This window comes from Caenorhabditis remanei, chromosome II (assembly GCF_010183535.1).
Source record: "Caenorhabditis remanei strain PX506 chromosome II, whole genome shotgun sequence".
NCBI classification, from domain to species: domain Eukaryota; kingdom Metazoa; phylum Nematoda; class Chromadorea; order Rhabditida; family Rhabditidae; genus Caenorhabditis; species Caenorhabditis remanei.
The window spans coordinates 18,579,971-18,605,651 of record NC_071329.1 but is presented as its reverse complement, the minus strand read 5'-3'; the positions used below and the strand labels follow the sequence as shown (position 1 = coordinate 18,605,651).

Genomic DNA, 25,681 nt, shown 5'->3' with positions numbered 1-25,681 from the left:
GAAGTTTGAAACTGTTTTTGTTTTCATTTTACATATTTTGATTCTCGAACATTGTTTATTGTAAAAGTTAAAATGGGAGGGTAAAAATGATACAATAAATAAAAATATAAAAAACATCAGTGTCCGACTTGAAAGTTATGTAGACGATATGAAACGAAAATGGAAATTAAGTTGATATGGGGGCCTCGATGGACACTGGTTTCACAATTATTTGGTAGGGGCAATCTTCTTCTGGATCCTCGATTGCGTAGACTTGGATTCTGAACTCGTTGTTGATTGGGATGGAGAATCTAGAAGATCCCGGGAGAAATCTGAAAACAAGTAATTGATGTGACTTTTTGAATATTTGATTTTAGCCAACCTCTCATTAACATCATCCAAATCACATTTGAATTCACTAAACGCTAGTTCAAACTCACGTAAATTCTCATTGAGGAAATCTTTGTCATCTGTTGAAATTATAAAAGTGGTCTCAATCACTTTCTTAGTTTCAACGTGATACTTAATCAATGGAATTATATCAATTCTGGAGGAGCTACGGAGTTCAACTTCCACTTTCTTGTTGCTAAGCTTCTTAAGTTCTTCAACAGTGACTATCCGATCCATGAAAAGATTGAAAATAAGGATTTCTGCTGACTTAACAACTTGGTTGTCAAAAGTTAAGGTGTCGGGATAAATGGTCAAAGTTTTCAAAGGAAAACTACGAGGGTCTATAAAAAGAATCGCGGTATCGAGGTGATGACGATAGGCAGCAGTCAAAGAATTCACTCTGAATTTCAGATCGACCGGCAAGAATGCATGGAACTTCGGGTCAAGCCAACACAACTCGCCCACATGGATGATTGACCTTTCACAGAAATAATAGTTGATCAACTTCTTTATTTTCTCCCTTAGGGACTCTGCTCTCTGTCGGATGGATGTTTTCGGATGCATTTCGAATTCCACTTCTTCATCTTTATAATAATTGATTGTTAAATCGTTGATAATCATTTTTGTACTATCAACAACATAAAAATCCTCCAAACGTAATGGTTTCAATTTATCTATTTTTTGAAGACCTGGTGCACGGGCAATTATATGGACACTGAAAACAACATAATATAGAGTGAACTGCACAAAACAACTAGACTTACCGTTTAACTGCTTCCAAATTTTCAAGAACACATTTTAGACCAGGATAAGAAAGAGGGAGAGACATTCTCCAATAGGAATGAAGGGATAAATGAGGTTGGAGAGTGAATAGTAGAGGGGGAAGGTCAGATACCATCTGCCACGTCACAATGTCTACAGATGAAGGGATAATAGGAGACTGTAGGGTACTGTCTCGTTATTTGCTCAATTAACACTCCAACAGTCTCCAGTCATTATCCCTTCATCTGTAGACATTGTGACGTGGCAGATGGTATTTGGCCTGACCCTTTCCTATTCACTCTCCAACCTCATTATTCCATCCATTCCTATTGGAGAATGCCTCTCTCCCTTTCTTATCCTGGTCTTAAATGTATTTTGGAAAACTTGGAGGCAGTTAAGCGATAGGTCTAGCTGATTTGTGTAGCTCAATCAGTATTACGCGTTTACGTGACCTTGCGTTTTGCACCCCTGTGTTACACAACAGTCACAGATCGAATTATCTCAGCAGTCAGAAATCGCGCCCCACCGCACGCGCAGTCTCCGCACTATTTGCGAACGAAAAGTAGACAACATCTGGCATCCATTGGTAACGTACATTCCCCCTCACTCATTCATTTCTTTCCCCTCATTTGCTCTTCTATCTTTTCCCCAGTTTTCCCCATTCCTCATTGTGCGCGAAAACATATTGTCACTATTTTATCGATCCCACCTACGCAGTCGCTGTCTCATCTCCTAATAGCCTATTAATTCTTCAGACACTGTGGTCGAAAATGGAGGTTCCCACAAACAAACCACTCTCCTATGATGCATCGAAAGCTGTGCTGAAATCGATGAATCTGGAAACGAGGTGTGTTTTTGAATTTTAAGCATTGTTTTAGTAAAAACAATTTGTTTTGACTATTTCTGACCAGTTTTTCAGTCCCAAAGTGTTAACTGTGCCAAAAATTGAGCAAATCGATTAAAGACCTATCCCACTTGTTAAAAGTGGTCCACATATAACAAAAACTTGTCAAGTACACAAATTTGATAAAAATGCTGAAAAACGCTGAAAACAAGCAATTTAACTTTGAGAGCCTGTCACTGCCGCCAATTTGGCTCCAATCTTTTTAAATTTACATTTTTCTTATAGATCAAATCTAGACCTCCATTTTTGTAGTTGACAATTTTCTGATAGCTCCGCCCACTTGTGAGATATGCGCCTTTAAAGATGAGTTACTGGAGCCGTTTGGACTCTCGAACCTACCAAGCTTTAAAAGTGCATATCTCAAAAGTAGGCGAAGCTATCAAAAAGTTGTCAACTACAAAAATGTAGAGAATTTTAGATAAATTATTTCAACAATTAACAAATTTTATGTGACATATTATCCTAGTGAAATATGAGTCAACAAAAGTTGAGTAAATGCACCATATACCAACAGGGTGCATCGACTCCAAGTTTGTACCGAAAAATCTGATTGTAGAGCTTCAGATCTCATGAGAATGACCCTTAAATAACATAATTTTCATAAAAATCCCCTCCGAAACTCATAAAAACCAATTTAGGGAAAAGTCGTCCAAATGGCTCAGTGGAATTTTCGACGAATCCCCCAGTATGGGGTACCAGGGTTCGATTCCACCTATTGGTCAAATTTTTGTTTTGTTTTTAGAGAAGGCTAAAGGTTCCAATAAAGCCAAAAATTTGAACTTTTTCGAAATTTTTGCATTCTCTAGCTTTTCTGCGCCTTCGCACTCTTTCAGTCTCTCACGTTTTGAGGTAGTGATATTTAAAGGCGCATATCTCAAAAGTGGGCGGAGCTATCAAAAAGTTGTCAACTACAAAAATGGAGAGCTAGATTTGATTTATACAACTTTGAATTTCAAATTTCAGAGAAGCGATCAACAAGCGTATCCCATCGCTCCGCGTCATCGACTCCCTCTTCCCATACGAATTAGAAAAGGTACTAATGTCCACTGATCGCTTAAATTTCAACGATAGAGAATGGTTTTTCATTAAAAGGGGCAATGACCATTGTGATCTTATGATGTCATCTGGCACACAAGAAGCCCCCATCCGTCGCTTGGACATGTCTGCAGACGCTGCATATCGTAAGCTGTTCGATGCTTATATCAGAAATGGGACAAGAATTCGAACTCTTTATCACACCGACATCCCTGAAATGCTGATGGAGAAAGATCCAGAAGAGTTGAGACTGAAAGTGCAGAATCTGGAGTTGCCGGCGGCTTTTATGGGTAACCACGTTGCCGATTATGAACACTTAACTCGTTTTATCGACTTGGGAACCTTGAAAGGTGTGATCTACCAGATGAATTCAAATAATCGAGCAATTTTGGATAAACCAGAGGTACGGTACGAGAATTGGCAACTAATTTATCGATTTTGTAGATCAAAACGTGCGAGAAACTCATCCTCATCCCAGAAGAAAATCCACTGAATCTCGGCCTAACTCTCGAGAAGATTCTGGGTCTTCAGAATCAGCACCTCGTCCTGCATTATACCAGATTCTCTCATCTAAAAGATCTTGTGGAGGTAAGGATTTCCAGATTTTGAGAGTTTTAAAGAAAATTCAAGTAACTCCCCTGAAAATGAACATTCAGAGTCCAAAAATATACCAAAATATAGATCTCAGCGAGTTCTATGTATTTGATATCGACGAAATTATTTTTGATTCCAGATATGGCTCGCTTCTGACAAACCGATCGGAAGTCGTTTCAGTTGGGGACAAACGTACTACGACGACGTTCTCGATATTTTCAAGCATTACGAGAAGGAGAAGGGAGCAGTTCCATGGAAGCATCCACGTCTTGGGTAGGTTACAGTACTTCTGTCTCACTCAAAAAATGCTCATATTTTCCAGGAATTCGTTTCACGCTCACGGCGTCAAACTCAGTATGGAAGGCGGTCGGAACCTTGTGATGTTTGGTGGCGCTACCAAGAAGTACAAGTGGTTTGACATTGCTCCGTGGACCTTTGATATCGAGGTGATGGCAGCGGATGTCTAATTTTGTCGCTGAAAATCAAGTCTTACTGGTAAAACTCGAAATATAATTCCATTAAATAAATATATTCCTATTGTATTTGTTGTTATTAGCCAAACCGCTATTTCGATCGCTTTCTCAATCCCTATCATTATCGCTATCACTATCACTATCTCTATTACTTTCACTATCACCCTCGCTATCGCAATTTATGAAAAAATAAATCTTTCCCTACTGTATTCTGTTGTTATATGCCAAACCACTACATCCTTTCCCGGGACGATAGGCGGCGCACCATCTGTTCATAATGCAACCACGCTCCGCCGCACTTATGTACACTAATCCACTCGGGACCATCTGCCGCTCTTTCACCCTTATTCACCCCCTCATTCACCCTCCCCTTCACCCTCCCATCCACCCTCTCTTCTCTTCTCGACCCAAATTATCGATTCTTCATTTTCCTTCCGAAAATGGAGAATCCACTGCCCGATGAAGCTACAAAAGCAGTGTTCAAGTCGCTCTGTATGGAGACAAGGTGAGATACGAAAATTTTATATTTTGAGGCTATTTTTGAGGGTAATTAGGCACAAAAATAGAAAAAATACTTGAAAACTGACAAAATTTAAGTCATTTCGGAGTTTTTATGGGTTTCGCCCAAATTTTGCTGCAAATCTTGACAACAACTATAATTATTACATGGACTAATCAAATATAATTTTTTAAAAAACGGAATTTTCAAATTCCCAAAAATGCTCAAAATTGGGTGAAAATGGCTGAAAACTGCAAAATTTCAGTGAAAACACTCAAAATTGATTGTTTTTTTTATTACGAAACCTTATTTTTAACCAATTTTAAACTTATGATTTTTAATTTCCATTTAAAACTACCTTTTTCCAGTTGTGACCAGTATAAACCGGGATAGAAACCTATTTCTGATGGTTTTACTGGCTTTTTAGCGATTTTTTTGGAATTGTAGGTTATTTTTTACTTGAAAACAGTGAAATTGAGTGGTTTTAACAATGAAAAGCGTGAAATATTTAATTCTCATCAGATTTGGCAAAAATGAGATACTTTTTCAAAAATTTTGCAAAATAATTTGCAAATTTGACACCCTGCAACTTTTTTATTATTTATCCGATCGATTTGAAACTACACGTGTTATGTAGATAAAAACTTACGCTTTATTTTTGTAGTTGACAACTTTTTGATAGCTCCGCCCACTTTTGAGATATGCGCCTTTAAAGATAGGCTGGGGGTGTCGGCTCTCTCATAGCTACCAATGTTTAAAGGCGCATATCTCCAAAGTGGGCGGAGCTATTTAAAAACTGTGAGCTGTAAAAATGGAGCCCAAGTCTTACTCTACAAGATAAAATAAACTAAAAACAGAAAAAATCGAAAATTCCAAGAATTGACCTCAAGCGGGATCGAACCCTGGTACCCATTGGTGCACCTTGATCAAATTCTTCTCGGCCAATTTTTGCTAAAAACGTGACTTCCGACATAAAAAATCTAGTTTTGTATAGTTTTTCACGTCAGAAATAAAATTTTCCAGTTATTTTTATGCAAAAATCACATTTTGGCGTTGAAAATGACTTATTCAGGCAATTTCCAACTTTAAAGGCGCATATCTCAAAAGTGGGCGGAGCTATCGAAAAGTAGTCAACTACAAAAATGAAGAACTAGATTTGATCTACAAAATAGTTGCAAATTCAAAAAAATTATTAAAAACGGGAGCCATGACGGGATCTCAAAGGTAGAGCCGATTTCAACCGATCTCAACCGATCTTCTCAACGGGCCGAAACGGGCCGTCACGGGCCGGCTCGTAACTCGCGTCAAAATGAATATTATGAGCTAAAAAATATACCAAAATGTAGATCTCGACGAATTCTATCTCCGTGACCTACTACGGGCCGGATGGCTATTTGTTAATGCGCCGCGGGCCAAGAAAAAGTGCCAAAAAACGCGAAAATGGCCAAAAAAGCCATTCTAGCCCGGCCCGCGGCATATTAACGAATAGTCATACGGCCCGTAGTAGGTCAGAGACATAGAACTCGTTGAGATCTACATTTTGGTATATTTTTCAGCTCATAATATTCATTTTGACGCGAGTTACGAGCCAGCCCGTGACGGCCCGTTTCGGCCCGTTGACAAGTATGATCTCAACCTATCTCAACCGATATGAAGCAGTTTACCAATCAAATCTCTCATTTTCAGAATCGCCATCATCAACCATATCCCATCTCTCCGCTCCATCAACTCCCTCCTCCCTTACACCTTCAAAAATCTAAAAATCGGCACGACTTTCATGGAAATCAACAACATCCAGTGGTTCTTCTGTCCGGTTAAGACACCGGAAGATTCGGATAAAGTGGATATTCAAATAATTCGTGATAAAAAAAGAGCGCCGATGCGTCGTGTGGACAAAACGGCTTACCAACAACTGTTTGATTATTATGTCAAGGAGGGAACAGTGATAAATGGGTCCCTGGTGCTCAACGGAGCACCGGAGTTCTTAAATGACCCAAAAATGAAAGTGTACTGTAAAAATCTGGAGCTGAATATCAGAAGCACTAAGGATTACGAGTTGCTGATCGGCCTTATCAAAATGGATACTGTAGATGTTCTCAAATTCCCAACCACCCCGAATACAGTAACTTTGCTGGATAAACCAGAGATCCAGACGGTCAAGACACTTCACCTAGTCATCACTCAAATCCCAGGACACCCATCCCTCCAACAACTCCTCGCCCTTAGAAACCAGCATCTGAAACTACGTCACACCAGATTCCCATTGGACCATCTTGACGCGTTGGTTAGGGACTGGATGGACACTGGAAGAGATGTGGGCACGGTTTTCAGTTGGGAGCTTATCAGCTATGAAGACGCGCTCATGATGTTCGATCATTTTGAAGCAAAGCTTGGAGCACTGCGGTCGATGCATCCGAGGATTGGGTGAGTTGTTTTAAAGGGCTGAAACCCGCTCCAAAAATATACCAAAATGTAGATCTCGGTGAGTTCTATATCTTTGACCTACTCCGAGACAGATGGTTAGTCATTAATGCGTCGCGTGCAGGGCAAAAGTGCTAAGTGCTAACACGAAAAAATAACCCAAAAATCTATTCTAGAATATTTATACGCTATATCACTGTGTAGATCAAATCTAGCTCTTCATTTTTATAGTTGACAACTTTCCGATAACTACGCCCACTTTTGAGATATGCGCCTTTAAAGAAGATAACCAAGTTACACTGGCAAACTGGATTCAGTGGAGTGCGGCGTAACTTGGTTACTGTATTTTTGTTACTGTATTAAACATTTTTGGCATTTTTTCCTGTAACGAATACCAATCCGACCCGTATCGCATAAGTGATAGAGAACTCGCCGAGATCTACATTTTGGTGTATTTTTAAACTCAAGATCCTGAGTTTCAAGCGATTTACTTCTATATCCAATTGTTTTCAGCCAGACCTTTGGTGACAACGGTGTCACTATTCGAATGAAAGAGGAGAAAGATCTGGTGATGTTTGGTGGGCGTGTCATGAGAAAGGATAAGGAATTCGACACTTCTGGATTGGTTTTCCAGATGGAGGTCTTCGAGACAGCACCGATTATTCATGAACGTAGTGACGATTGGTGGTGAAGTCCTGCTTAATGTTGTATTATATTGAATTTTCATTTCTTTTCTTGTAATTCAAGCTACAAATAAAGTATTCCGTGATTTTTTGTTTCTGCGGCAACCACCTTCCGACCTCTGACTTAACAATAAGTGTGATAAGGCTTCATTGAAAAAAATTAACAAAAATCCAAAAACTCAGACATCAGGAGTTGGCACGGAGCCAGCTGAAGTGGTGCTCGATACCACCTCCATTTCAAAAATGTAGATAGTCCACTCCGACTGGGGTTCGCGCTGGTCACAATACATCACGAGCTCACGATCCTCTCCCATTTTGAGAGTTATACCTTTGCCATGAATTGTTTTGTTGAAAAAATAATAGTCAAGATTTGACCCCGCTTCAACACCACTAAAATGTGTCTTCAAGCGATACAGTATGCCACGAACGTCCTTGTGTCCTTTCTGCGCCCAACTGAAGCGTGTCCCGACTTCCCGACCAGTGGTAATCCAGTCCTTCAATTATTATTCGATTGAATTTCGTTCCAAATTGGAAACTGTTACCTGCACAAACAGTTGCAGTTCATGAAGTGTGAGGCCGTAATTTTCTAATTGGAGGTGTTGATTGCGAAGACGAAGAAGTTGGTCGACTGATGGTAAGCCATAGAGAACTGCCTCAATGGTGAGCTTCTTGCAGGTTTTGATCTGAAAGAGAACACGGTTTGACAACATCCTAGTTTTGGAACGTTTCAGTTCGAATCAACCATTTCTTTCATCAAAACTGAAATTCGGCGTCAAAAGTGCGTCAGATGCGGAACGTCCCGAACGTCCCGCAGAGAACTATGAGACACCGTATTGACAAAAACACGACGACTTAGTTAAGAATAGTCACTCACCTCTGGATTGTCAAGAAGGGTCAGCGAATTCCTTAACTCAATAATCCTGACATTTTCCAACACATACAAATCAATAAACCAAAAAAATTGATCATAGTCCGTTGTTACAAAAGTATTCAACTCCAAATTCGTTACTTTCATCTTTAAATCCACTTCGTTCTGACTTTTTCTTTTCATAAATTCAGGAATTCCAATAAGACAAAGTGATCCTCTGACAACTGTTCCATCTCTTATGTACTCATCGAACAGTTGCTCCAAAATCTCTTCAGGGGATTTATTCACACGATAGCATTTTTTTGTGTCTTGATTAAACTGGAGAATTAATTCCCACTTTTCTGGATCTTCAACTTTTCTTAATGGATTTTCAGAACTTTGTACCCAGACTGGTCTCATGAACCATTCTCTTCCGTTGGTTTCAAAAGTGTCAGTTCCTATGACTACATTTTCCAAAACATATGGTAATCGGGAGTTGACAGTGCGAAGTGCCGGAATTCGTCTGTTGATGGCTTCTCTGAAAATAATAATTTGTAGAAAAATTGTTGAGCAAGTTATGACATTCATTTTCGTGATTGACAATTTTCTTCTAGCTTTGCTAACTAGGGAAGGATCCCGAGTCGAGATGGAGTTACAGGTCGAGATATATATCATTAGAACAGAAATTTTGCGCTGATTTCAAATCTTTACTCTGTTTTTGCAGAACGATTTTGGGGAAAAAGTTATTCGCATTTTTGTGGCTTTTCAGTGCAAAAATTTGCATTTTCAAGACTCCCAAAATTAACGATTTTCTTAATTTTTTCAATTTTTTTTGTTTTGTACGTACGAGTGCGATATTTCCGTTCTAGTGATATATATCTCGACCAGTAGTTCCATCTCGATTCGGGATCCTTCCCTAGTAAGTTTTGAGGTACAACAATTGAAAGTCAACTAACGATTTTTGTAAAATTGGGATAATTTCGGACATATTTTCCAAATTATAGCGAATAATCATAATGACGCATTTCAAAATAAGTACCAAAGATCTCACCTTGTTTCCAGACTCAACGATTTCAGCACTGCCTTCGACGCTTCATAGGAGAGTGGCTTACTTCTCAAAACTTCTTGGTTTTCCATTTTTTTGACTGAAAAATCAATAATTAAGAGTGAGAAAAATATGTTAAAGTGATAAGAATCAGCAGGGAGTGTCTCTATAAAGAGGAAGTAGATAAGAAAGTTGTTGACTCGCTGAAAATATTTATTGGTTGACGTTTGGGGTATTTGAACAAAAAATAAGAAAATAAGAATACATGAAAAGTAGTAGAAGACATAGAATGAGCTATTAGAAATAAATCAGATTTAGAAAGTTGAAAATTGAAAAACTAAGAAGACGAGAGACGTCATAGAGTATGAATATGAGAGAATCGGAGTCTGGTGATATTTAATTTGGTGCTTAGTGACAATGAGCCAAAAATTCATATAATTTCATAATGAATCTGTGCAAAAACATTTATTTCACAATAAATAATTCCACCGACATAACACGTTTCTTATCTTTCTCCTCTTCATCGACTGACGTTCTTGTTTGCATTTCCATCTCTTCGGTTTTTTTGCTTTAACTTTTGTTTTCTCAGTCAAAAATTTATTATTGTTAATTTTTCAGTCCGAAAAATGGAAAACCAAGAAGTTTTGAGAAGTAAGCCACTCTCCTATGAAACGTCGAAGGCATCGTTGAGTCTGGAAACAAGGTGAGTATTTTTTTGTTGTTGTTTTTTTATTTGCTTAATTACAGTACTGGCCATAAAGAATGCGACACTTGCAGTTTTTAGTTGAAAGTGGTCAAATTTGTGACTGTGACACGTCCTCCCTAATAGTCTCACAATATTGAATTTTTATGGAGTGTATAGATCACAAGTAGAGCTTCATTTTTGAAGTTGACAACTTTTTTGTACGGGTACTCCTTGGCCAGTTATCATCCGCAAAGTATTTCCTTGCTATTTTTGCACTTTTTTAGTGCTAAAAGAGGAGATTTCGAGCAATTAACATTGACATTGATGACGTCTAAGGATGTGCTCCTACAATTAGAAGAAATATAAGTGTACAATTAATGCAATTATACGCAAACCGTTAACTAACTTTCAAGTATCACATCTCAAAATCTAGCAGAGCTAGAAGAAAATTGTCAATCACGAAAATGAATGTTATAACCTGCTCAACAATATTTATACAAATTATTATTTTCAGAGAAGCCGTCAACCGACGGATTCCGGCATATCGCACTATCAACTCCCGATTACCATATGGAAAATGTAATCATAGAAAATCGAGGTTTTGAAGCCAACGAAAGACGTTGGGTCATAGAACAAACCAGATTCCAAAGAAATCAATTAAGCCACGTTGTGGAACCAAGAATGAGAGTAGTGACCATTTACGACTTTAATTCACATAAAAAAAGCGGAATATCGTGTGAACAAATCCGATGAAGAGATTTTGGAGCAACTATTTGATGAGTACATAAAGGATGGAACAGTTGTCAGAGGATCACTATGTTTTCGTGGAATTCCCGAATTTTTTGAAAAGAAAAAGTCAGAATGAAGTGGATTTGAAGATGAAAGTAACAAATTTGGGGTTGGATATTCATGAAACAGAGGATAATGAGCACTTCATTCGGTTCATTGATTTGGATGTGCTGGAAAATGTCGAGGTTCTCGTTGGGAAGAATACGCTGGCAATTCTTGATAAGTCAGAGGTGAGTAAGTATTCTTAACTGCTCTTTCGATACGAAGTCTCAAAGTTCGTGGGCTGCGGAAAGTTTTGAAATTGAGGTATTTCACCATTAAATGTATCAGGCGCACGTTTCGAATATCCATTATTGTGAGAGAGGTAGCTGATTGAAACTGGAACATTCCAAAACTAGGACGTTTCAAAACAGTGTCCTTTTTTCAGATCAAACCCAGCAAGAGCCTCACAGTTATTGTAAAACTTGGTCCTTACTTCCAATCAGTCGACCAATTTCGACGTCTCCGGAATCAACACTTTTATTTGAAATATGACGGCTTCAGACTTAATGATCTACGTCTGTTTGTGGAGGTAACAGTTTCCAATTCGGAACAAAATTTGATAGATTTAATTTCAGGACTGGATTACCACTGGCCGTGATATTGGGACACGCTTCAGTTGGGGGCCGCGTCCATCCGAGGACGTTCAACCCATTATGGAGCATCTGAAGACGCATTTAGGTGCTGTTGAAGCGGGGTCAAATCTTGCCTTTTACTTCTCTGACAAAGCAATTCATGACAATGGTTTAACTCTCAAAATAGGAGAGGATCGGGAGCTTGTGATGTTTTGTAAAAAGATCCGGTCGGAGAGCTTATCTTATTGTCATTGGTCGTTTGAAATGGAGGTTGTATCGAGCGCAACTGCAGCTAGCACCGTGCCAACTCCTGATTTCTGAACTTTTGTATTTTTGTTCTATTATCAATAACCTAGTATAAAACTACACGTTTTATGACAATAATACTTTTATTACCGAACTCAAAAAAGCAGTGAAAACACCCAAGCGGAGAAAAACAACATAAAAATAAGACAGAGATGACTCACACACCCCTCGGTGTATTTATTCAAAGCCCGCACTCTACAAAAACGGGACAAAATCCAAAAGAGGTAACTCTTACAATTAGGTGCCGTTAGAGCCCAAAAGTGCCGAGCTCAATGAAACACGGAGGTGAATTTAGAAACTCAATCAACTTTAATAACTTGTTTAGAAGAACACTCGGTGTATACAAAACAAATTACTTGTATTATGATTGATACTTTTTACACAATCATCCACTTATTATCTTTATGACTTTTAATCACTCAGATTTTGTGGCACCGTGGTGGCGGAAGCTCTACTGAAAACAGCAACCTTGAAATTTTTTATAAAAATAATAGTCCAAATTCTTGTACGCTTCAGTTTTTATCGGTTTTCCAAAAAATAGTAGAAAATTCGACGTTTTTTGCAAAAAATCAAAAATATTTTGAAAACATTTTCAACAATATTCAAATTTCTACAGGAGCCGGGCAGAGCCGAGGAAAATTTTTCAGTCGGCCCGGCCCGGCCCGGAAGTTCCCAACCCTGGTGCTGCTCCGTGGATCTTTCAGATGATGCTTATGGCTGCAGAGCCAACAATTGAAACTTCCAAAGCATTCTCACTGAATTTCTGATCTAAAATCACTTTGTTGTCTTATCGGGAGGACATTTCAGAACCAGACACTCTGAAACCAACCACAAAAGGAATCTCGTAGAAAATTGGTTCCTAATTGTATGGTGAAAAGCTGTTTTGATTTCTGGTTTTTAGTGCAATAAGTAACAATTAAAATTCAAAGGCTTCATTCTTTGAAAAAAAAAACAAGATACAAAAATTATTAGAAAATTGGTTCCGAAGTATCGGGTGTCATAATGTTTCGATTTTGCGGTTTTGAAACTTGCCGGAGTCATCATACACAATAGGTAGATAATTAAAGATGCTTAATTGAATAGAAACAAAAATACAAAACTCAGACATCAGGAGTTGGCACCGTGCCAGCTACAGTAGTGCTTTCAATAACAGCATTTTTAGATTCCATACAATCTATAATTGATGCGTTATTTATAAAGGTCTCTTAGAATTTTCTGTAGTATCGGAATTTTCCATTAAAAAAGGACTCTTTAAATTTTTGATAAAGGGCAGAATAGATACAATCCAAAAAATGTAGAGGAAAATGAGAAAAAATTGTGGTATTTGTGAAATAACCGAGGAGAGGACGACTATAGGATTTAGAAAATAGTTTTCTAATTGAAAAAAGTTAATTAATAAAAATTTTTTAAACAGGAACATTGGATTCCAGATCCATTCTCTTCGGACCGTTATCACCATTGTAAATACCATCGTCTCTGATCACCCATCGGCCGTGTTGTCCTCTCCAATTAGCCACAAACACATCCCATCCGTAACGTCTACCATACCAGTCCATGGTGCACCAGAATTGAGTGTTCTTCTTCTTATGGAAAGACCATCCGAGTGACTGACCCGGTTGAACCCACACACCATCTTTGTCACCAATCCTGTCATCTTTCGAAGCACACCACATATGAGCATGATGGCGTCCGTGATTTTCGACTATGACAGTGGACTTTTGGGAATGATCGATGACTTTCACAAGTGAGCTCAACACATTAGAGAAGGCACCCACTATTACAAATGGATTGGCATGAGCTGATTGGAGAAACAAACAGGCACAAACTACAACAACCAACAATTTTCTGTTGATGAGCATTGCTGCAAAACTTCAATTTCAATTGTTTAAAACAATGAATAAGACTTACCGATTTGATCAATGAATAGAAATGTTTATTCTTCAGTAAGCTCATGTCAGGGCTCATTTATAGCCGTTTTCTCCGTCACCACTCCTCTTGTGTAATCTTGAGTCACACTTCTACCCTGATGACGAGACATATGTTGCTCCTGTCAACAAATCTCGAGCCCGTGGTCACATATCTCTGTTAGTCATAGTTTATCAACAATTGAGAATCCGAAAACAGCCATCGAGCTCAACTTAAATTCAGAGACTTTATTGAAAAAAGAAAATTCAACAATTTAAACACCGGAAGTTGGCACGGTGACAGCTGCACGGGTGCTCGATACAACCTCCATTTCAAAAAACCATGGATGTAGGATGTGAAACGCCGACGGGATGTTGCTCTTGCCACAGAACATCACCAGCTCACAATCCTCTCCCATTTTGAGAGTTATACCTTTGCCATGAATTGTTTTGTTGGAGAAATAATAGTCAAGATGAGACCCCGCTTCAACAGCACCCAAATGCGTTTTCAGATGCTCCATAATAGGTAGAACGTCCTCGGATGAAAGCGGCGGCTCCCACCTGAAGCGTGACCCAATATCTCGGCCAGTGGTAATCCAGTCCTTCAATTATTATTCGATTGAATTTCGTCTCAACTTGGAAACTGTTACCTGCACAAGCAGTTGTAGATCATGAAGTGTGAGGCCGAAATTTTCTAATTTGAGGTTTTGATTTCGGAGACGTAGAAATTGGTCAACTGATGGTAAGACATAGAAAACTGCAACAACGGTGAGGTTCTGGCAGGTTTTGATCTGAAATAGGACACGGTTTGACACAACATCCTAGTTTTGGAACGAACGTTTCAGTTCGAATCAACCATTTCTTTCATCAAAACTGAAATTCGGCGTCAAAAGTGCGCCAGGTGACCACAATACGCCTTTAAGATTAGTCACTCACCTCTGGCTTGTCAAGAAGGGTCAGCGAATTCTCATAAGCAATAATCAAGACATTTTCCAACACAACCACATCAATAAACCGAAAAAAATGATAATCTCTTTCATAAATATCCACCTCCAAATTCGTTACTTTCATCTTCAAATCCTTTTCATTTTCTCTTATTCCTTTCATAAATTCAGGAATTCCAATAAGATAAAGTGAACCTCTGACAACTGTTCCATCTCTTATGTACTCATGAAATAGTTTCTCGTAAATCTCTTCAGGGGATTTGTTCAAAGAATAGTACTCTTTACGTAAATTCTGGTGAAGTTCCAATTTACACTTTTCAGGATCCACAACTTGTCTTATTGGATTTTCAGAAATTTGTACCCAGACTGGTCTCATGTTCCATTGTCTTCCGTCGATTTCAAAAAAGTCATCGCATATGACTACATCTTCCAAAACATATGGTAATCGGGAGTTGACAGTGCGAAGTGCCGGAATCCGTCTGTTGATGGATTCTCTGAAAATAATAATTTGTATAGAGGTACAACAATTGAAAGTCAACTAACGATTTTGTTAAATTGTGATAATTTCGGACATATTTTTTCATTTTATAGCAAATAATCATAATGACCCATTTCCAAATAAGTACCCAAGATCTCACCTCGTTTCCAGTTTCAATGATTTCAGCACTGCCTTCGACGCTTCATAGGAGAGTGGCTTACTTCTCAAAATTTCTTGGTTTTCCATTTATCGGACTGAAAAATCAATAATTAGGAGTGAGAAAAATATGCTGAAGTGATAAGAACCACGGGGCAGAGTTGTGAAGAATGAAAAATTTGAGCTGGAAAATTGATGTGTCAGCAATGCAAACAATAACGACAACCGATGCAGAGGAGAAAGATAAGAAAATTGAAACATGAAATAGAGAATTTTCTTTAAAATTTAGTTTGTTTCACTTCATCAAAAAATAATAAAATAAGAAAACGTTATAAATAGTAGAAAGCATACATAGAACTAGATAGAAATTTGAGAATAACTATTTTCAGCGGTTCTCAGTGGTTCTTATCACTTCAAAACTCTTTTCTCTCTCTTAATTATTGATTTTTCAGTATGAAAAATGAAAAACCAAGAAGTTTTGAGAAGTAAGCCACTATCCTATGAAGCGTCGAAGGCAGTGCTGAAATCGTTGAGTCTGGAAACGAGGTGAGTGTTTTTCTTCTGCGTGTCGTTGCTTAGTGTGGACAAACTAGTTGATTTCATAACTCGAACAACCACAAGTTCCTGTTTTCAGGGAAACCATCAATCGACGGATTCCGGAACTTCGCACTATCAACTCCCGCTTACCATATGTATATTCTGGAAAATGTAATCATAGGAGATAACACTTTTCAAATCAATGGAAGACGTTGGTTGACTGGACCCTAGAAAGAGAGAACTTTATCACAATGGAACAAGAATAGTTGTAATTCATGATAGAAAAGTTGTGGATGGTGATCTATTAACCTTCGATCCTACGTGTATGAGATTTCTATTAGTTCTATTGGCGCCAATCGTGTTTGTTAATAAAATTATTACTTCCATAAAACGTGTAGTTTATAATAGTTTATTGAAAAGTATAAAAATCCAATAATTCAGACATCAGAAGTTGGCACGGTGCCAGTTGCAGTGATGCTCGCTACAACCTCCATTTCAAAAGTCCTAGATAGATAATCAGTCTTGCTCTCTCCGCGGTACATCACGAGCTCACGATCCTCTCCCATTTTGAGAGTTATAACATTTCCATGAATTTTTTTGTTGGAGAAATAATAGTCAAGATTTGACCCCGCTTCAACACCACCGAAATGCGTTTTCAAGCGATTCAGATGATCGACAACGTCGTCGAATGTACGCGGCTCCCAACTGAAGCGTGTCCCAATATCACGACCAGCGGTAATCCAGTCCTAAAGTAATTAAATCGATTGAATTTCGTTCCAAATTGGAAACTGTTACCTGCACCAACAGTTGCAGTTCATGAAGTGTGAGGCCGTAATTTTCTAATTGGAGGTGTTGATTGCGAAGACGAAGGAGTTTGTCGTTTGAGAAGTTGGCCGGTCGGCTGCCAAAACAAAACTCAACGGTGAGGTTCTTGCAAGTTTTGATCTGAAATAGGACATGGTTTTTAAACGTTCTATTTTTGGAATGTTCAGTTTTAATCAGTCATTTATTTTATCATAACTGAAATTCGGCGTCAAAGGTGCACCAGGTGCGAAACGTCTTGAAAAAGCCCGAACAACTATAAAGCTTCGTATCGAAAGATCACGACGGTGCAGTTAAGAATACTCACTCACCTCTGGCTTATCAAGAATTGCTAGCGAATTTCGTCCAAAAACACACTTGACATTTTCCAACACATCCAAATCAATAAACCGGAAAAAATGATCATAGTCATTTGTTCCGTAAATATCCAACTCCAAATTCGTTACTTTCATCTTCAAATCCACTTCGTTCTGACTTTTTCTTTTCATAAATTCAGGAATTCCACTAAAACGAAGGGATCCTCTAACAACTGTCCCATTCTTTACGTACTCATCAAATAGTTGGTACCAAATCTCTTCAGGGGATTTATTCAAAGAATAGTAAGTCTCTTTACGTGGCTTGTTTTGGCGAATGGTCGCTGTTCTTCTTCTTTGGCCTACAACTTTCTTTAAGGGATTATCAGAATTTTGTGTATCCTGGTAAATGGCCACTTCACTCTTTTCAGGATCCACAACTTGTCTTAATGGATTTTCAGAACTTTGTACCCAGACTGGTCTTATGATCCATCGTCTTCCGTCGGTTTCAAAAAAGTCATCTGATATGACTACATTTTCCAAAACATATGGTAAGCGGGAGTTGACATTGCGAAGTTCCGGAATCCTTCTGTTGATGGCTTCTCTGAAAACAGAAGTTTGTATAAAAATTGTAGATATAATAATGTCAGACATATTTTTTTTTCATTTTATAGCGAATAATAATAATGACTCATTTCAAAATAAGTACTAAAGATCTCACCTCGTTTCCAGCCTCAATGATTTCAGCACTGCCTTCGACGCTTCATAGGAGAGTGGCTTACTTCTCAAAACTTCTTGGTTTTCCATTTTTCGGTCTGAAAAATCAATAATTAAGAGTGAGAAAAGAATGTTGAAGTGATAAGAACCACGGGGCAGAGTTGTGAAGAATGAACAATTGATGTGTCAGCAATGCAAACAATAACGACAACCGATGCAGAGGAGAAAGGTAAGAAAATTGAGACATGAAATAGAGAATTTTCTTTAAAATTTAGTTTGTTTCACTTCATCAAAAAATAAGAAAATAAGAAAACGTTATAAATAGTAGAAAGCATACATAGAACTAGATAGAAATTTGAGAATAAATATTTTCATCGAGTCAACAATTTCCTTATCTTTTTCTTCCTCCCAGAGACACTGCCTGGTGGTTCTTATCACTTCAACATTCTTTTCGCACTCCTAATTATTGATTTCTCAGTCCGAAAAATGGAAAAGCAAGAAGTTTTGAGAAGTAAGCCACTTTCCTATGAAGCGTCGAAGGTAGTGACGAAATCGTTGAGTCTGGAAACGAGGTGAGTGTTTTTCTTCTGCTTGTCTTCAGTTAATATGACTTTTACTACAAATTCCTATTTTCAGAGAATCCATCAACCGACGGATTCCGGAACTTTGCACTATCAACTCCCGATTACCATTTGTTTTGGAAAATGTATACATAGAATATAACTGTTTTGATACAAACAGAAGACGGTGGTACATCGCAACAGCTTTGGTAAGAAACTCTGTAATATTGTGTGAACAAATCCCCTGAAAACATTTTGGAGAAACTATTTGATGAGTCCATAAAGGATGGGACAGTTGTCAGAGGATCCCTTTGTTTTACGAGAATTCCTGACTTTCGCACAAAATATGACCAAATCATGAAAATTTGCAATTTTTCGGGTTAAAAGCGCTAAATTTGGATCATTTCAAAGCAATAATTTTCATTTCAATCATACTTTGAACAATTTTCTAGTAAAAACCACAACTATTGAGATTTTCACTGAAAATCGGTTTTTATCGACTCAAAAAATTTTTTTCTTTCCGAAAATAGCATTTTTGAGTAATTTTGATGTTTCTAAGCGCAATAATGTGTATTTTTGACACCAAAATCACTATTCTTCAGTGATTTGCATTGAAAACAACTATTTTGTCACAAAAAATGACAAAGTTTGATAATTTCAGTCAATTTTGGACAATTTTTACACAGAAAATTCAATTTTTCATGCTGAAATCATCCAGAATCACTATATCTGTATTGGCACTGTATGTAAAGTTTTTTAAATTTGCGTTTTTCACATTATCCTGGCCCGAAGCACTTTAATAAACAGCCCTCCGTCCCGTATTATATCAAAAACGTAGAACTCGTTGAGATCTACATCTTGCTATATTTTTCAGATCATAAATCTCTAGGGTCTGTTTTTTTTCAAATTAGGTCAGTTTTGACACAATATGTCAGTCTGTTATATCATTTATAAGCTGAGTGCCTTGTGCGCGGAGCTTGTGCCAGGAATCAAAGTGTAATTATTGCTAAAACGATATTTAGAACGATTAACGCTTGAAAAGGGCTCAAAATTATCTTTTCTCTTGTTTGTGAAAAACTTTGCTGAAAAACGCGCTGCAGGTACGCCAGATAGATGTTTCTTTGAACAAAAAATAGTATTACTGTTAGGAATCCTGAAGCGTTTCTTTGTTTTTAAACACCTTTTCACAAAAATTGAAAAAAAATGTATGTTTCAGCCAAACTTTCGGAGACAACGGTGTCACTATTCGAATGAAAGAGGAGAAAGATCTGGTGATGTTCGGTGGGCGTGTCATGAGAAAAGATAAGGAATTCGACACTTCTGGATTGGTATTCCAGATGGAGGTCTTCGAGACAGCACCGATTATTCATGAACGTAGTGACGATTGGTGGTGAAGTCCTGCGGTATTGTGTTATATCGAAATTTCTTTTTTTTTCTTGTAATTCAAGCTACAAATAAAGAACTCCGTGATGTTTTGTTTCTGCGGCAACCACCTTCCGACCTCTGACTTAACAATAACTGTGATAAGGCTTCATTGAAAAAAATTTAGCAAAAATACAAAAATTTAGACATCAAATTGGCATCGGAATTGGCACGGTGCCAGCTGCAATGGTGCTCGCTACAACCTCCATTTCAAAAACCCATACATATTCGATCTCCCACTCCGAATCGATATTGTTCTTGCCACAATACATCACAAGCTCCCGATCCTCTCCCATTTTGAGAGTTATACCTTTGCCATGAATTGTTTTGTTGGAGAAATAATAGTCAAGATGAGACCCCGCTTCAACAGCACCCAAATGCGTTTTCAGATGCTCCAGAATGGAAAGAATGTCCTCGGATTGAAGCCGCCGCCAACTCAAGCGTGTCCCAATATCACGACCAGTGGTAATCCAGTCCTGAAGTAATTAAATCGATTGAATTTCGTTCCAAATTGGAAACTGTTACCTGCACAAACAGTTGCAGTTCATGAAGTGGAAAGCCGATATTTTCTAATTTGAGGTGTTGATTGCGAAGACGTAGAAATAGGTCAATTGATAAGTTGGTCGGTCGGCCGAGATAACGCGAATAAATGGTGAGGTTCTTGCAGTTTTGGATCTGTAAGAGGACACGGTTTTAAAACGTCCTAGTTTTGGAATGTTCAGTTTTAATCAGCCATTTATTTTATCATAACTGAAATATGGCTCCGGATTGACAAAAACACGACGGCTTACTAGGGAATGGTCTAAACTGACCGTGGAGTTCAGAAACGAGACCTAGCACAATCGATAGACAATCAAATTTTAATGGGAAATCAGTTTTCAAAAATTGCTGAATGGCCTCCAGAATCCAGATATTCTAATCTGAAAATGCATCCCATTAAAATTCCCATTAAAATTTGATTGTCTATCGATTGTGCTAGGTCTCGTTGCTGAACTCCACGGTCAGTTTAGACCATTCCCTAGTTAGTTAAGAATACTCACTCACCTCTGGATTGTCAAGAAGGGTCAGCGAATTCCTAAAAGACATAATCCTGACATTTTCCAACACATCCAAATCAATAAACCGAATAAATTGATCAAAATCCTTTGTTCCATAAATACCCAACTCCAAATTCGTTACTTTCATCTTCAAATCCTTTTCATTCTCTCTTATTCCTTTCATACATTCAGGAATTCCACTAAAACGAAGTGATCCTCTGACAACTGTCCCACTCTGTACGTACTCATCAAATAGGTGGTACCAAATCTCTTCACGGGATTTGTTCATACGATAGCATATTTCTTTTCCTTCATTAAACTGGAGAATTAATTCCCATTTTTCTGGATCCTCAACTTGTCTTAATAAATTTTCAGAACTTTGTACCCAGACTGGTCTCATGAACCATTCTCTTCCGTTGGTTTGAAAAGACTTTGCTCCTATGCGTACATTTTCCAAAACATATGGTAATCGGGAGTTGACAGTGCGAAGTGCCGGAATTCGTCTGTTGATGGCTTCTCTGAAACTAATCGTTTGTATAGAAGTACAACAATTGAAAATCAACTAACGATTTTGTTAAATTGTGATAATTTCGGACATATTTTTTCATTTTATAGCAAATAATCATAATGACTCATTTCAAAATAAGTACCAAAGATCTCACCTCGTTTCCAGTTTCAACGATTTCAGCACTGCCTTCGACGCTTCATAGGAAAGTGGCTTACTTCTCAAAACTTCTTGGTTTTCCATTTTTTGGACTGAAAAATCAATGGTTAGGAGTGAGAAAAATATGGTAAAGTGATAAGAACCATCATGCAGTGTCTCTATAAAGAGGAAGTAGATAAGAAAGTTGTTGACTCGCTGAAAATATTTATTGGTTGACGTTTGAGGTATTTGAACAGAAATAAGAATATAAGAATACGTGATAAGTAGTAGAAGACATAGAATGAGATATTAGAAATAAATCAGATATAGAAAGTTGAAAATTGGAAAACAAGGAAGACGAAAGACGTCATAGAGTATGAATATGAGAGAATCGGAGTCTGGTGATATTTAATTTGGTGCTTAGTGACAATGAGCCTAAAATTAATATTATCTGTGCAAAAACATTTATTTCACAATAAATAATTCCACCGACATAACACGTTTCTTATCTTTCTCCTCTTCATCGACTGACGTTCTTGTTTGCATTTCCATCTCTTCGGTTTTTTTTGCTTTAACTTTTGTTTTCTCAGTCAAAAATAATTATTATTGATTTTTCAGTGTGAAAAATGGAAAACCAAGAAGTTTTGAGAAGTAAGCCACTTTCCTATGAAGCGTCGAAGGCAGTTCTGAAATCTTTGAGTCTGGAAACTAGGTGAGATCTTTGGTACTTATTTTGAAATGGGTCATTATGATAATTTGCTATAATTTGAAGAACTACATATGTCTGCAATTAATGCAATTTTACAAAACTCGTTTAGTGTCACATCTCGAAATCCAGCAGAGCTTGAAGACAATTCTCAACTACAACAACAAATGTCATAACCTGCTCAACAATTTTTATACAAATTATTATTTTTAGAGAAACCATCAACAGACAGATTCCTGCACTTCGCGGTGTCAACTCCCGATTACCATATATTCTGGAAAATTTAATCATAGAAAATCGAGGTTTTGAAACCAACGGAAGACGTTGGGTCATAGAACTAACCTGGGACCAAAGTAATCCATTAAGCCACGTTGTGGAATCAAGAATAAGAGTAGTGACCATTTACGACTATAATTCACATAAAAAAGCGGCATATCGTGTGAACAAATCCGATGAAGAGATTTGGTACCAACTGTTCGATGAGTACATAAGGAATGGAACGGTTGTCAGAGGATCACTCTGTTTTCGTGGGATTCCCGAATTTTTGAAAAGAAGAAGAGAAAATGAAGTGGAGTTGAGGATGAAAGTAACAAATTTGGGGTTGGATATTCATGAAACAGAGGATTATGATCATTCTGTTCGGTTTATTGATTTGGATGTGTTGGAAAATGTCGAGGTTCTTGTTGGGAAGAATACGCTGGCAATTCTTGATAAGTCAGATGTGAGTAAGTATTCTTAACTGCGCCGATGTGTTTTTTCCATACTTGCAACGGGCCGGGCCGGCTGAAAAATTTGAACTGAAATTTTGAACGAAAATTTGAATTTTTTTGAATTTTTTCCCAAAAATGTCGAATTTTTGACTATACTTCAGAATTCAATCAAACGATATGTTTGCATCAAAAAATTGAAATTTTTAATGTAAAATTTCAAAAAAAAATCAAAAAATTTGGTAAAAAATAGGTACCTTTTTTCGAAGCCGGGCCTTCGGGCCGGGCCAAGCCTTGAAAATTCTCTAACGGCCCGGGCCTTCGGCCTTGCCGGGCCGGGCCGTAAATTTGCAAGAATGGTTTTTTCTACATATACGGAGTCTCAAAGTTCGTAGGCTGCGGAAAGTTTTGAAATCGAGGTATTTCACCATTAAATGTATCTGGCGCACGTTTGACGCTGAATGTTCGTTATTGTGAGAGAAGTAGCTGATTGAAACTGGAAAATTCCAAAACTAGGACGTTTTAAAACAGTGTCCTCTTTCAGATCAAAACCTGCAAGAGCCTCACAGTTATTGTAACACATGGTCCTGACTTCCCATCAGTCGACCAGCTTAGACGTCTCCGGAATCAACACCTTTATTTGAAATTTTACGGCTTCAAACTTCATAATCTACATCTGTTTGTGAAGGTAACAGTTTCCAATTCGGAACGAAATTTGATCGACTTAAATTCTTAAATTCAGGACTGGATTACCACTGGCCGTGATATTGGGACACGCTTCAGTTGGGGGCCGCGTCCATCCGAGGACGTTCAACCCATTATGGAGCATCTCAAGACGCATTCTGGTGCTGTGAAAGCGGGGTCAAATCTTGCCTTTTACTTCTCTGACAAAGCAAAACATGACATTGGTATAACTCTCAAAATGGGAGAGGATCGGGAGCTTGTGATGTTTTGTAAAAAGATCCGGTCGGAGAGCTTCTCTTATTGTCATTGGTCGTTTGAAATGGAGGTTGTAGCGAGCACCAATGCAACTGGTACCGTGTCAACTCCCGGTGTCTGAATTTTTGTATTTTTGTTCAATTTTTAATAAACTAGCTGTATTTTGTTTGTTACATATTGCACAATCCTCCACGGCCTTGTATGTTGCGGAAATAATATATTTCTAGATCGCAACTCGAGTTATAACTCCTGAGCCACCAATCTCACAGTTCTGACGATTATGAACAGAAAACGTTGAGTAGATTGTTATCGCAAAGCCACGTGATTGAGTTCAAAAAGAGACGTCCAGAATAGTAATGGTTACAGTATGGAATGCCACGTATCATGCATTTCTTATGCAGATTATAGTGAATCTGCCGATAGACTGGAGGTCAAGAATTATAACTCAAGCTGCGATCAAAAACTTATTAATTCGTCAACATACTTTTTTCAAGATCTGACTTCTCTCTGCACTTAACTTCTTCTTAATATCATCGCCAGAATCAAATGTCTGGATGTTTTATACAGTACCGCCCAAAAGGTTATCAACTTTGGCTGTTTTCAGTTGAAAATGACCAACTTTGAGAGTGTGTCATGGTAATACTGATTGTTCCACAAAGTAGATGTTTAATGAACTATACAGAACAAAGGTAGATCTTCATTTTTGTAGTTGACAACTTTTTTGTACGAGCACTCCCTAGAGAGTTATGGTCATTTTAAGACGACATCTCAAAAATCGCACAATTTTGCACTGAAATGGGTCGATTTGAGGGAGAAATTACTTTGTCGATACGTAAAAAAAATTATACATATTTTTGATAAAGGGGAGAATAGATACAATCCAAAAAATGTAGAGGAAAATGAGAAAAAATTGTGGTATGAGTGAAATAACCGAGGAGAGGACGACTAATGGATTTAGAAAATAGTTTTCTAATTGAAAAAAAAAAATTAATAAAAACATTTCTAAACAGGAATATTGGATTCCAGTTCCATTCTCTTCGGACCGTTATCACCATTGTAAATTCCATCGTCTCTGATCACCCATCGACCATGTTGTCCTCCCCAATTAGCCACAAACACATCCCATCCGTAACGCCTGCCATACCAGTCCATGGTGCACCAGAATTGAGTGTTCTTCTTCTTATGGAAAGACCATCCGAGTGACTGTCCCGGTTGAACCCACACACCATCTTTGTCACCAATCCTGTCATCTTTCGAAGCACACCACAGATGAGCATGATGACGTCCGTGATTCTCGACTATTACTGTAGACTTTTGGGAATGATCGATGACTTTCACGATTGAACTCAACACATAAGAAAATGCACCCACTATTACAAATGGGTTGGCATGAGCTGATTGGAGAAACAAACAGGCACAGACTACAACAACCAACAATTTTCTGTTGATGAGCATTGCTGCAAAATTTCAATTTCAATTGTTTTAAACAATGAATAAGGCTAACTTACCTTCAAGAAAACTTGTTGAATTAAGTATTTATTTAGATATAACAATTCAATTAATGAATAGAAAAGTTTCTTCTTCAACAATCTCATGTCAGGTATTTATACTCATTTTCTCCGTCACCACTCCTCTAGTGTAATCTTGAATCATGCTACTACACTGATGACGAGACATATGTTGCTCCTATCTTCTTGTCAACAAATCTGAGCCCGAGGTCACATGTCTCTGTTAGTCATAGCTTATCAACAATTTGAGTGTCACGATTCTGGGCAGACGGCCTAAAAATA

The 25,681-nt window shown here is 37.9% G+C and overlaps 11 protein-coding genes and 1 pseudogene across 12 annotated transcripts; 5 read left to right on the top strand and 7 right to left on the bottom strand.

Moving 5' to 3' along the window:
* Positions 1-166: 166 nt before the first annotated feature.
* Positions 167-1,198, bottom strand: GCK72_007869 (uncharacterized protein; the record flags this gene model as incomplete). Its single annotated transcript, XM_003097468.2, has 3 exons — positions 167-311; positions 362-1,084; positions 1,134-1,198. The coding sequence occupies 3 exons, from the start codon at positions 1,196-1,198 to the stop codon at positions 167-169; spliced, it is 933 nt and encodes a 310-aa protein (XP_003097516.2).
* A 703-nt stretch (positions 1,199-1,901) lies between these two features.
* GCK72_007868 (uncharacterized protein) lies at positions 1,902-4,131 on the top strand (the record flags this gene model as incomplete). Its single annotated transcript, XM_053726501.1, has 4 exons — positions 1,902-1,978; positions 2,999-3,473; positions 3,804-3,937; positions 3,987-4,131. The coding sequence occupies 4 exons, from the start codon at positions 1,902-1,904 to the stop codon at positions 4,129-4,131; spliced, it is 831 nt and encodes a 276-aa protein (XP_053590695.1).
* A 446-nt stretch (positions 4,132-4,577) lies between these two features.
* Positions 4,578-7,748, top strand: GCK72_007867 (uncharacterized protein; the record flags this gene model as incomplete). Its single annotated transcript, XM_053726500.1, has 3 exons — positions 4,578-4,642; positions 6,323-7,060; positions 7,571-7,748. 3 exons carry the CDS (start codon positions 4,578-4,580, stop codon positions 7,746-7,748), a joined length of 981 nt encoding a protein of 326 aa, XP_053590694.1.
* A 171-nt stretch (positions 7,749-7,919) lies between these two features.
* GCK72_007866 (uncharacterized protein) lies at positions 7,920-9,724 on the bottom strand (the record flags this gene model as incomplete). The annotated part of the gene is made up of 4 exons (XM_053726499.1): positions 7,920-8,234; positions 8,283-8,423; positions 8,615-9,125; positions 9,639-9,724. The coding sequence occupies 4 exons, from the start codon at positions 9,722-9,724 to the stop codon at positions 7,920-7,922; spliced, it is 1,053 nt and encodes a 350-aa protein (XP_053590693.1).
* A 1,384-nt stretch (positions 9,725-11,108) lies between these two features.
* GCK72_007865 (uncharacterized protein) lies at positions 11,109-12,041 on the top strand (the record flags this gene model as incomplete). The annotated part of the gene is made up of 3 exons (XM_053726498.1): positions 11,109-11,336; positions 11,534-11,677; positions 11,724-12,041. 3 exons carry the CDS (start codon positions 11,109-11,111, stop codon positions 12,039-12,041), a joined length of 690 nt encoding a protein of 229 aa, XP_053590692.1.
* A 1,391-nt stretch (positions 12,042-13,432) lies between these two features.
* GCK72_007864 (uncharacterized protein) lies at positions 13,433-13,885 on the bottom strand (the record flags this gene model as incomplete). The annotated part of the gene is made up of 1 exon (XM_003097510.2): positions 13,433-13,885. One exon carries the CDS (start codon positions 13,883-13,885, stop codon positions 13,433-13,435), a length of 453 nt encoding a protein of 150 aa, XP_003097558.2.
* A 320-nt stretch (positions 13,886-14,205) lies between these two features.
* GCK72_007863 (uncharacterized protein) lies at positions 14,206-15,598 on the bottom strand (the record flags this gene model as incomplete). The annotated part of the gene is made up of 4 exons (XM_003097502.2): positions 14,206-14,532; positions 14,581-14,721; positions 14,867-15,368; positions 15,513-15,598. The coding sequence occupies 4 exons, from the start codon at positions 15,596-15,598 to the stop codon at positions 14,206-14,208; spliced, it is 1,056 nt and encodes a 351-aa protein (XP_003097550.2).
* Positions 15,599-15,968: 370 nt separating this feature from the next.
* GCK72_007861 lies at positions 15,969-20,344 on the top strand (annotated as a pseudogene). The gene is made up of 6 exons: positions 15,969-16,054; positions 16,143-16,216; positions 17,592-17,711; positions 18,356-18,449; positions 19,654-19,780; positions 20,006-20,344. Coding segments are annotated over exons 1-6 (840 nt in total).
* On the bottom strand, positions 16,483-17,967 carry GCK72_007862 (uncharacterized protein; the record flags this gene model as incomplete). The annotated part of the gene is made up of 4 exons (XM_053726497.1): positions 16,483-16,791; positions 16,841-16,990; positions 17,179-17,764; positions 17,882-17,967. The coding sequence occupies 4 exons, from the start codon at positions 17,965-17,967 to the stop codon at positions 16,483-16,485; spliced, it is 1,131 nt and encodes a 376-aa protein (XP_053590691.1).
* On the bottom strand, positions 20,009-21,644 carry GCK72_007860 (uncharacterized protein; the record flags this gene model as incomplete). Its single annotated transcript, XM_053726496.1, has 4 exons — positions 20,009-20,335; positions 20,385-20,534; positions 20,904-21,414; positions 21,559-21,644. 4 exons carry the CDS (start codon positions 21,642-21,644, stop codon positions 20,009-20,011), a joined length of 1,074 nt encoding a protein of 357 aa, XP_053590690.1.
* Positions 21,645-22,165: 521 nt separating this feature from the next.
* On the top strand, positions 22,166-24,012 carry GCK72_007859 (uncharacterized protein; the record flags this gene model as incomplete). The annotated part of the gene is made up of 4 exons (XM_053726495.1): positions 22,166-22,251; positions 22,459-22,966; positions 23,497-23,640; positions 23,695-24,012. 4 exons carry the CDS (start codon positions 22,166-22,168, stop codon positions 24,010-24,012), a joined length of 1,056 nt encoding a protein of 351 aa, XP_053590689.1.
* An 881-nt stretch (positions 24,013-24,893) lies between these two features.
* Positions 24,894-25,346, bottom strand: GCK72_007858 (uncharacterized protein; the record flags this gene model as incomplete). The annotated part of the gene is made up of 1 exon (XM_003097493.2): positions 24,894-25,346. One exon carries the CDS (start codon positions 25,344-25,346, stop codon positions 24,894-24,896), a length of 453 nt encoding a protein of 150 aa, XP_003097541.1.
* Positions 25,347-25,681: the final 335 nt, after the last annotated feature.